This window comes from Cyprinus carpio, chromosome A9, assembly GCF_018340385.1.
Source record: "Cyprinus carpio isolate SPL01 chromosome A9, ASM1834038v1, whole genome shotgun sequence".
In the NCBI taxonomy this organism is placed as follows: domain Eukaryota; kingdom Metazoa; phylum Chordata; class Actinopteri; order Cypriniformes; family Cyprinidae; genus Cyprinus; species Cyprinus carpio.
The window spans coordinates 22,971,396-22,982,742 of NC_056580.1; the positions used below are offsets into that span (position 1 = coordinate 22,971,396).

Consider the following 11,347-nt stretch of genomic DNA (forward strand, 5'->3'; position numbering starts at 1 on the left):
AGAGATGACATTTTCATCTGGTCTCCTCTAGATTTTGGTTTAACGTTTTTCTTCCCACAGCTTATCTTTGTGTTTGCTTCAAGACTGCATTTGCAAGACTAGACATTTTAAGATTGCTTAAAAATGCTGACAGACAATGGATTTTCCACGTTTTCTAAATGTTTCTATATAGTAACAATTAATTATGTACAAAATTTGCAATGCAATGTGCTCAATCTTCTGTTTGTGAACAAAATGGATGTAATATAATCTGATTAATATCAGAATAAGTTAGCTTCTTCTTGGCATTTTTTTTTTTTACACAAAACTTATAAACAACTCAAATAAAATAAAATGAAACCTAAATATCAGATGGAAGAATTAAACGAAAATTAGAAATGTTGAACAGCTGAACTGACTAATTACTAGGAAATAAATGAAGACTGATATAAAAATAAATTAAACCTAGTAAAATTTAGTAATAAAAATCACAAAAACACATAAGAAAATGACTAAAAATGTATGCTAAACTTAAAGACTAAAAATATGAAAAAATAATAGAAGCCAACTGAAAATACTAAAAACTACAATAGTACGTAAATCTAACTACAAAGTACCGTTGTTTACTTTCAAAGCTTTGACTGCGGATTAAGACCGGACTAATCGAACATTAACCGCCCAAATAGACTCCATTAAGACAACCTAAACTTTGAAATAGCTTTTAATGCGCGCTTTTGTCTATCTACCGACTTTTGTTATTTTGTATTCTACATGATAAATTCTACATGACAAAAGAGTGAATTAAATATCGGGTCCCATCACGCAGTCTGAAACTGTTAGTCTGGTCTGGGTTACACGAAGCCCACCGAATTTGAAACCGAAAACATTAGCTTAGCTCTGTTAGCTTAGTGGGCCAATCATTAACATGCTGTCTGTCAAATATATCAGTTTAACACAATAATCCACAAAACATGGGGACGTTAGCTGCTTGTTTACCCGTTTTAACCCTTTTGTATGCTTCATGGCAAAGCGCAGAGGGAAACAAAGGATATTTATACGCAGGTAACGTTAAATGATTTGAGTCATATGCTAAACCAAAAGGACTTTGGCTAAACAGACAGCAGCATAAACAAACGCCAATAACACTACAAACCAGTCATGTTGTGTATAGATATTATGCTACATAACCTTACCTTTATCTGTGAGATTTTGAATGCGATAAAATCACCGAGTGCCGTTAAAGTACTGTTTATTTGGGTCTGGACACTAATGCTAACCTGTGTGGATAGGGACTTTGTTATTATTTGTTAAATCGATTTATAATATAATATTTTTGTATTTTTAAGTTTTTAAGGAATGTAGGCTGGTCTGTAAAAGACAAGTTATATGAGATCAGTATTAAATAAGTAAAAAAAAAAAAAAAAAGACTAAGGAAATAAAACGTAGTATGTGTCTTTTTTATTTTAGAAAAAGCGATATGGATTACAGTTTCAGTATGCGAGATTTTTCAGAATCCAGTCAACAATAACCAAACATAACTGGCTTGTCTGCACGTCTCTGTAATCTTATCATGTCTGTCAAAACCATAGACTGTATTCTTGGTTGTGAGGCCTTATTTTAGGCCCTGTAGTCCCTTATAGTGTCTATTGTTCCCCATTGTGCCCAGTTCATCTCCATTAAAGAAAACAATGTAGAAAAGTTTAGGAATTGAATTAATGTGTTCTTAGCACAATAATTCCAGTTTATCTCTTCTATATTATATTTTATTAGGGAACAGCAGCAGACAGTGGAGCAGTTCCAAATAAGCCCACTTGACTAGATTTATGGATTATAAATAGAGGTCAACCGATTTTACCTACAGTGATAACTAGGTTGGACCGCGCTGGTTGACAACGGATTCAGTCAGTAGTTTTTTAAAAAGAATACTGAATGAAAACAAATGTAACACTCCTAAGTAAAATAGTGCTCAACCTTATTACTACTACTACTACAAAAACAACAAAAAACAACACTGAACTGTGAAAATGTACTGTCAATTTTAAATATAACTAAATATTAATATATTAATTAGGCATATAGGCTACCTGATGTTTATTGTTATGACTTCATGTTGGATTCTTATTGTAAAGTGTTACCATTTCACAAAACCGTCATGCTTAAAGATGGCCATCTTTAAATATTTACACAAAGGCACTGAAATTAGATACATGTATATATTGTATGTATACTCTCCCACTTTATTTGCTTCTGTTTTAGAACCCTTAATGATTATCTAATCAAAATAACAAATATATATTGCAGTAACATTTCCCTTATGAACCCCAGTTTGGGAAACCCTGCCATTTGTCCATTTATAAATGAGCAGCATAAATTGTGTGAGTAATACTTTTGAATAGAAGCAAGCACACATGAGCATGTCAGGTTTTAGAAATGAGGGTGCTGCAGTTGTATTAATATAGTGATTGTAATGAATTTAGCCTGTGAGCAGAAGCTCTTCTGTTGACAGCTGTTCTTTTCTGGGCTGCTTTTGTACTGTTTTAGACATGATGGGCATTGTTAAATTAAAGCAGAGGAGTAACACTGATTCTTTCCTGATTTTGACAGATTGCACCTATGTGAAAGGAGACAGTGCCCACGAGTATTCTGGGAGTCGATGCTTCTGTTACAGCCCTGGAACAGGAATCAAATGGAAGGACATCTGGTCCACCTTCAAGGTAATCTTAATGTAGTGTGTGTGTGTGTTTTTCACATTTATTTTATTTTATTGGAATAACATGAGGGTGAGTTAACTTTCCCTTTAAATTGAATACTGACAAGACATGTGTTGTTTACAGGTAAATGTGACAAGTGATGAGGATGTCTTTGTCATGTTTCCGATGGAAACCAGAAATTGCCATCATCCGGATGATCTTCTCACAGTTACTAACTGCTTTGTTGAACACTACTGGCCGTCCACTATCCAAAGGGAGAAGTCTTTGGACATTCCTCTGGTTGATGAAGATGTCTGCTTCATGACCAATTCGCCTAGAAGCAATACTGAGTATACACTACACGTCTCCAACAAAAGTGAGCCAGAATATCACTCACAGCTTATTCTTATAAAGAGTATTTAGGCACTGAATCATGGTTGTTTATGTTCTTTTACAGGGTTAAATAGAATGTGCTTCCTGCTTTTTGTGTGTGGGCTGGTGTTGTTTTTCAGAGCGGGAAACATATGCAGGTAAGTGGCAATTTAGCTCTAGTTTAGATGTTCTCATCTAGAGATAATCTGAAGTAGAGAATCAGATTTAATCAGTTTTTTTTTTTCTTTTTTAAATAATTACCCCACTTTAAATTAGGATGAAGTAGTTTAATATAAAAATTACATGAATTGTACACAAAAATTAAGGCTTTTTTTTTAATCTGTATGCAGCCTTTTTTATATATATATATATATATATATATATATATATATATATATAGATATACCATCTGTCAAAAAAACAACAAAAAAAAACAAACAAACACTGAAAGCATGGTAAAACTGGTCAGTGCAACTTGTGTGGTACATTCTAGTCTCCTGAAGTCATATTTTGGGTGTCAGTTAATGTCTGCTTGTGCTCTCTGGATCAGAGTATGTGAGCAGAGTGCAGTGGGAACAGAGCGACATTATTTTTGACCGGATCGAGGAGTGAATTTTTTGAAAGTCGGAGAGTTATTGTACAGGTCGCTCTAATCTAAAGTGCTGCTACATTGCTGCAGACAACACACAAGTTTGTACCTAACGTACAGATCGCGCGCACATAGAAACATTCAGGAGTGCAGAAAATTTTCAACACTGTCCTGTGAATTAACAGCTTAAAAACTGAAAAGTTACTGCATATTCCTTCTGTTTCTGAAGTAAATGCAACCCTCAGCTGCACAGACAAGTGAGTTAAAGTCATTTAATATCTACTGCAGTATAAATGGCTTTTTAGAACATACATTACCCCAGTAAAGCTAAATAAATTCAATCCAAATATTCCTGACTGTTGTACAAAATGCAGAGAAGAAATGGGTACACTTTATCATTGTATGTGGGAATGTAAAGAGATGCAGAAATTCTGGAAGGAGACTCTTTGTTTGATCTGTCAATTAACAGAAGAAAATGTTCCTCTTGACCCAAAACTGTGTTTATTTCATATGTACCCAAGTACCCTGGTTGTGAATACAAAGAAGCGCAAACTAATAGATTTTAGTTTGCTGCAGGCCAAACGTGTCATTGCATTAAAATGGAAAGAGACTCAAAGACCCTTTTCTAATCAATGGATCAAGGAAATGTCCTCTAATCTTGCTCTGGAAAAAACTGACATACATCATCAAAGGGAGGTTAAAAGAGTTTTATAGCATTTGGAATTCCTTTCTACACTTCTGCAACCAAGTAAACCTGACAGGAGAATAGAAACGCTCAAGGAAAAATATCAAGGTTAAATAGTAAATTGCTGCTGATATTGTATGTAAATAACTATTCCCTGTAAAACCCTTTTTTTTTTTTTTTTTTTTTTTTTTTTTTTTTTTGGGTGTGTGTGTGTGTATTTTTATTAATTTATTTGTTTTTATTTAGTTACATATTTATATATATATATATATAGATGTATATAGATATATGTATATATATATTCTTTTTTTTTTTTTTTTTTTTTTTTTTTAATTAATTATTATTATTATTTTTAAGTTTTGTTTGATGTTTTGGAGTAATTTTTTTTTTATGTGAAGTTCAGATGGTTGGATGTCTTGTTTTAATGTTGAGAAAACCTAATAAAACATATGGGAAAAAAAAAAAAAAAAGTCATTTAATATTAAACTATTCTTATAATATTGTGTATTTATTTTTCGTTTAATATAAGTTCTGAACAGAACTTTGTGATATTTCAAAACATACTGAAATATTTAGTCGTGGAGCGGAGTGATTATTGAATGCTTGGAGTGCGGAGGACAAATTGTTGCCACTCCACTCCGCTCACATACTCTGGTCTGGGATATTCAGTTCAGTACGTGATTTAAAATTTATAAAGCCTTTATTAAAGAGGTTCTCAACCAGGGGGTTATACACTTCAGAGAGGGCTGCAAGATGGTTTAAAATATATATATATATATTTTTTTAAGTTTTCAACTAACTAAACAGCTAAACAATTAAACAAGGGTCAATTTTATTTTAATTCATGCCCACAAAAATATTTTTTTTACAGACCTAGACCTGTGATTTTACAGACCTAGAAATGTCATGGAAATGTTTTGTAATTAATGTGATTTTTTTTTTCAATGTATGTCAAGCTCTAAAATATTATAACAGGCAGATTAAAAAAATGCAAAACCTTATCCCATAATCATGAATCTGGAAACATCATGTAATTTCACTGGCCATAAAGATTGTGAAATACATTTAGTTCTTGAGATGCCTGGAATTATGGAATTTGTTTATTTTGTATTAATATTAATTATCTGTAATTATTTCAATTTATTGCCATTCTTAGTTTTTGTTAGCTAAAAAGTTTAAAGCAAGCAGCTTTGTCAGACGAAGTATATTCGCTCTCATGGGAGGCTTTAACCCTTTAAGTGCCACCATCCATTTCTGAATATAGATGTGAAAGTGCACTATTCAAACTTAAATAGATATAATTCATGGACGCTTTGGAATACAGACCTAAGGTTGGACTCTCTTTTAAAAAAGACAATCTACAGATTATTGCAGAAGTGGAATCATTTCAAAATATTAAAGGATCAAAAAGTTAAAGAGGTTTAAATTTACTGTTAAGAAAATGAAATGTGCCAATTTTATTTTATTTTATATAAAATAAATATTTTTCAAAATATTTTTGAATCCAAAATTGCTATAAAATGAAAGCCTTATATCTAAATAAGTTATGTTCCAAATTTGAAGTTGATATAAAAAAATTGAGGTTCCTGAGAGGTTTTATTTAGAGCGTTATACCACAAACAGCCACTGGGTGCCATCAAAATGCCATTTTTTTAAACCGCCTCTTGAACAATTGGGGTCTTGCAGTCAATGCATAAAATGTTGTATTTGTTTGCTGAAAATCTGGCTGTTCACCAATGCTCTGAAATCTCACCTGCATTACCATTGAAAATAGTGTGCATTCCACACAAGGTTTGATGACAAAAAGACATTGGTTCTTACGTATGTTGTAACCAGGGAAGATTTGTAGTGAATAACACAGCTAAATTTCAGTGTGTTTCTAACACAAAAACAATTGCATGAATATAACTCACAAGTCATATGGACTACTTTTATGTGGCTTTTATGGAGCTTTTTTTGTCCTTTTTTGAGCTTGACAGCCATGGTCATCATGAATTGTTTAATTCATTTGTGTTTGAAACTTAAAACCTATTATTCTAACCAACTCTTCATGTTTTCCAGGAGCTCACTGTTTTTCTACACCACCGGAGTTACATTGGGAGTCATCAGCGCACTCGTTTTCCTGATGCTTGTCCTCAGAAACTTTGTACCAACGGTGTGTAATGCTGCTGTCATGACCTTTATCATGATCGTGATACACAGTATCACATGTTTCCTCACACTGATCAAACATGTTGGATGAGTAGTATGAGTTTAAGCCTGTCAATGCTGGCATTGTCTCTGCCAAAGAGATTAGAGATAAAGAGAGGTGGAGACTCACTCCTCAACACAAACATCCTCAGGGATGTACATCATCGTAAGGTTTCATATATATATATATATATATATATATATATATATATATATATATATATATATATATATATATATATATATATATATATATATATAAAAACAGGGCTGTGCAATCATTTACAGATTGACTGGCAGCTCATAGTTTTTGGGTAGGTCAGAATGTCAAGCACATTCACTAAGGCTCTGCTTTTTTTCCCCCAGCGAGGGCTGTTCTTGGTGTTGTTGGGCGCTGCCTCTGGTCTGTCCTACATGGGGATCCAGAGGGTGATAAATGAATGGGATGACATCGTGACTGAGCACTGGATGGAATTACTGGGTAACTAGGCAACCCTTTTCTGTTACAACCCATCTTGCCCTGTTTTCCTTTGCAATCATCTCATCAGCCAATTACATCAGACAGTAAGCCTTCGCTAATGTTAATAAATGGCCATTCAAATGTACCTTTTGTACAGTTTTGCGTTTCAGCCGAATGCCACGTGTTGTCTGTTAATTTGCTTGACGTGCTCTCTATACAATAGAATAATTACTGTACATGTTATTTAGACAGATTATCCTTCTACACTCTCTCTGCATGTTTCATCAACTGAAGCACTCGCCTTAGAACATGCCAGCACTGCATAGTAACAGTCAAGAGCAGATTGAGATTCACCTTTTGTATTGTATATCTTGGCTCCGCTACTGTTATAATATGAGGGCCAAGTATTTTGAATGCTGAAATGACTGCCTCTTGACTGCTCAATAGACTCTATTCTCTGCCAAATCAATTTCCCTCTTCAAGCACTCGCAGTATGTAAATGCATCAGTGTTTGAATGCGAGAACCACAGGCATATTAAGATTAAGGGAAAGAATCCGCAGTGCTGCTGGAACATTGATTTCTATGCCTAAAACAAAAAGGCTCTGGGAGGATTACAGCCCCAGTGAATGTCAGTTTTTTTTAATTTTTTGGCCATTTATTTCCTCTTTGTTTTTTCTTCTTTGTTTTTTCAGGTCTACTGTAACATTAAAAGAACAGTTCACTCAAAAAAGCATTTAGTGACTTACTGTCAAAAGGTGATTTTTGATTGAAAGAGCTAGATGTTCTTTTCAATATAATGATTCTATACAATGAAAGTGATTGTAGCTAGAGGGGAAGATTTTTGTTTTATACATAATCTCACGAAAAGAAAAGTTTCATATGGCTTAGGAAGACTTGAAATATATGTATAAATAACATATATACAACATTTATCGTGATTTTTTTTTTGACAGACTGGTCCCCATCTACTATCATTATCTAGAAAAGATGGCCAGGATATTTTTCACGAACCATTAGTATAAAAAAACCAAATACGTAGATTTAAATATTTTATGAAGTGACAGTAAAGAAAAACGAAAATATTCTACTTCGCAAAAAAAAAAAAATGCTATTCTTTTGAACTGTCTATTCATCAGAACATCCTGAGGGGAAAAATAAAAAATATATATATATATATCAACGTTTTCACAAAAATATTAAACAGCATAACTGTTTTCAAAATTATTAATAAGAAATCAAGACTCAAGAAAGGTTAGGAATCACTTTATAGTGAGTAAACAATGACCCAGTACATTAATACAACCATTATTGTTACATTTATATTTCATCATTGTTCTTTTGAATGTATATGAAATTATTTAGTAATCCGTTGCTCTGCTGTGTTGCAGTGAATGCAAACTCGACAAATACACCACATGACATCTACTATTTAATACTGATGGCCCACAGTCACCCAATGCACATTTTAGCAAGTGAAAGTTTGCTTTTAAAGAATATTTCACCCAAAAATTAATATTCAACATGATGTTTAGTTGTTTCAGTGTGTATAGATCTATCGTGACTGTTGCACCCTGAGTGTTCTGTGTACGTATTATTGCAATTGCTTTATGGGCTGTTTATGAATGACAGGCAAGCTCAGGCAGGCTGCTTCTGTTTCATACAAATTGGGCATGCTTTTTTTTATTGTTACCTTGCTACATAAAGTGGTACGGTGCTTTATGTACATATGTATGTATGCATGTGCAGGGAGGTCAATAATACCAAACTTGGCATTTTCTCTTTTCTCTTTCTCTGCAGTTTATGTGCTCATATCAGGGTTATTTAGCTTTGCTGTATGCTATAAACACGGCCCCATCGCCAACAAACACACCCTCAACTTTATGACCTGGTGTATGCAAGTAGTGAGCATGGTTTTGCTGTACTATGGGATCACATTCCCCCCTGCCTACTACGTACTGATCATGTTACTGTTGTGCCGGAAGATTCTTCCTTTGGCCTGTAACCTTCTGATGTGGATTTTCAGGTAAGAAAAGCACCACAAATTGTGAAACAGGTGAGAAATGTTTAGGGCAGCGTTTTATATTTCCCCACCCAATTCATTTAAAAAAATGTAATCATAAAAATGTACATGTATTAACTCTGACTTTATGCCTTCAGTCTCTTTTTCTCATTCCTGGGCTTATTCTGGAGGAAGAAACGGCCCAAGGTCAGGCTACTGACTGAGGAGGAGTACAGAAAGCAGGGAGAGATCCACACCAGAGCCTCTCTGGAAGAATTACGGGAGCACTGTAACAAGTCTGGCTTTCCTGCATGGGACACTGTGTTGAGGCTCAGATCACCGCAAAAGTAATTACAGTTCGTATTCATCAAAATAATCATGTTTAAAGGGCACGCATGTACTGTATATATGCCATTTTATTTAATGATATTCTTCACCAGTTGTTTCTGCCTCTTTCAGATTTGCAGAATTTCTGCGCAATGGCAGTCACGTCACTAAAGAGGAGCTTCAGAATCATGAGAATCAGTACAAAAACATGCTCTTCGACAGCAGCTCCAGCGACACCCAGTTGCACAGAGGAGAAGCAGAGGACAATAGCGAAGATGAGCTGGATCTAACCAGTCCTCCATCCCCAAATAATGTCCCCAGTCCTGCTGTATATACTCCAATTGTCTGCCCGTATCCCCCTGTTAGCTACACCCCTCAGCCAGAGCCCATGGATCCAGAAGACCAGGATTTCTTTTAAAATCATCCTTCTATCTGTAGGATGAGTGATTTTATGTTCATTTTAAAGAGACTTTTTGAAACGCTAAACACTTTTTACAAAACATCATGACTCTAAGGATTTCTCGTTTGTGTTTAAATGATCTCTTTCAGACAGAGTGGGCTGTTATTACATGTTTTTTACCAGGAGTTTGTATTCTTGTACCCAAGTGATGTAGAGCTTGGTGTAACACCGTTTTTTTTTTTTTTTTGTAACTGTATGTTAATAGTGACTGTGCTGCTCTCAGGTATATGAGATCATCAGGACATCATTGCAGTCACTAATACATTTGTCTCAACTGCTCAAGACAATGACTCAACACATACAATACCACAGCATTTATGTAATTTAAGGAAACAGTGCACTCTAGTGTTGGTTAAAGGAACAGTTCACATATAAGTGCAAATTGTGTTTACTCAAGCTCATCTTAATCCATATCTCTCTATCTTCCTTGGAACACATAGAAGAAGTTTAGCAGAATCTCCAAATGACTCTTTATCATATAGTTAAAATAAACGAGGACATACAGTTTCCAAAAGTTTCTATTCCATGTCTTCTGACGTCATATGATAGCTATGTTCTTATAATGACGTATTATTAATGAATAACAACTTAAATTTAAATCTAAGTGGCTGTTCAAATAAAATTATGCATAAACGCAGAAGCATTGAAATATAACTTTTCAACTGAGATTTCCTATCATTTTATGAGCTCCAAAAATTTCAAAAAAGGACTATAAACTTAGTCCGTATATGTTGCACTATATTCCAAGTCTTCTAAAGCCATAAGGGGCAGTGAAAAAAAAAAAAGGTTAAAGGTGAGAAAAGCTAACTTAATGGTCAAACACTATGGCTTGCACATATTTACATAAAAATAAAAAAATAGTGGAATGCAAGAATGAGCTTTTTGTTATCTCCCAAGAACCCGTTTTTGCAGGCAAAATGTTTGTATTCCCCCAAGAAACGGTCTTTTCGGGAGTATGCAAAGGTTTTGAGAGGCAGCATATTAGTTTTGTTAACTACTGCAAATTATCTCAGGGGAGCACAAAACTTGCGAGAGGATGCACTGAATGTTTTTTTTTTCTTTTCCTTCCACATATTTTTTTAAAGGGACACTCCACTCCAAAATTAAAATGTTGTCATTAATCACTTAGCCCCATGTCATTCCAAACCCGTAAAAGCTCTGTTCGTCTTCAGAACACAATTTAAGATATTTTGGATGAAAACCAAGGGAGGCCTGTGATGTACGCGGAGTATGTTCTTCTGTATCATCACCACCACAAGGATGCACTGTTTTCTTTCAAATCAGAGCTAAATACACATAGAAACAGCGCATCCTTGTGGCAAGGCTGATACAGAAGAGCATACGGTGATATGGAGAGGAGACTGTTGACAAAGGAATTGTTGAATAAAGTCATTATTTTTGTTTTCTTCACTTACAAAAAGTGTTTCTGTCGCTTCATATAACCCAGATTGCACGTCTGATGGCAGATGGAGTATTCTGATGATGACTTTCATACCTTTTATGGACCTTGACACTGTTATTTACTTGGTAGTCTATGGGACAGTAACAGGCCTCCCGGTTTTCCTCCAAAATATCTTAAATTGTGTTCCGAAGAT

General features: G+C 34.4%; 1 protein-coding gene across 1 annotated transcript; it reads left to right on the forward strand.

Moving 5' to 3' along the window:
* The first annotated feature begins 700 nt into the window (after positions 1-700).
* Positions 701-10,855, forward strand: LOC109096061 (nuclear envelope integral membrane protein 2-like). Its single transcript, XM_042764186.1, has 9 exons — positions 701-1,041; positions 2,584-2,693; positions 2,814-3,045; positions 3,127-3,199; positions 6,377-6,470; positions 6,872-6,986; positions 8,764-8,989; positions 9,124-9,312; positions 9,425-10,855. The coding sequence occupies exons 1-9, from the start codon at positions 951-953 to the stop codon at positions 9,708-9,710; spliced, it is 1,416 nt and encodes a 471-aa protein (XP_042620120.1). The 5' UTR covers positions 701-950; the 3' UTR covers positions 9,711-10,855.
* The last annotated feature ends 492 nt before the right edge of the window (positions 10,856-11,347 follow it).

What these genes read in the sequence shown, in the direction of transcription:
- LOC109096061 (XM_042764186.1), top strand. Translation starts at nt 951, where the DNA reads ATGGGGACGTTAGCTGCTTGTTTACCCGTTTTAACCCTTTTGTATGCT. An exon ending in ACATCTGGTCCACCTTCAAG is followed by an intron (nt 2,694 to 2,813) that starts GTAATCTTAATG and finishes TGTTGTTTACAG; the next exon opens with GTAAATGTGACAAGTGATGA. An exon ending in AGAGCGGGAAACATATGCAG is followed by an intron (nt 3,200 to 6,376) that starts GTAAGTGGCAAT and finishes CATGTTTTCCAG; the next exon opens with GAGCTCACTGTTTTTCTACA.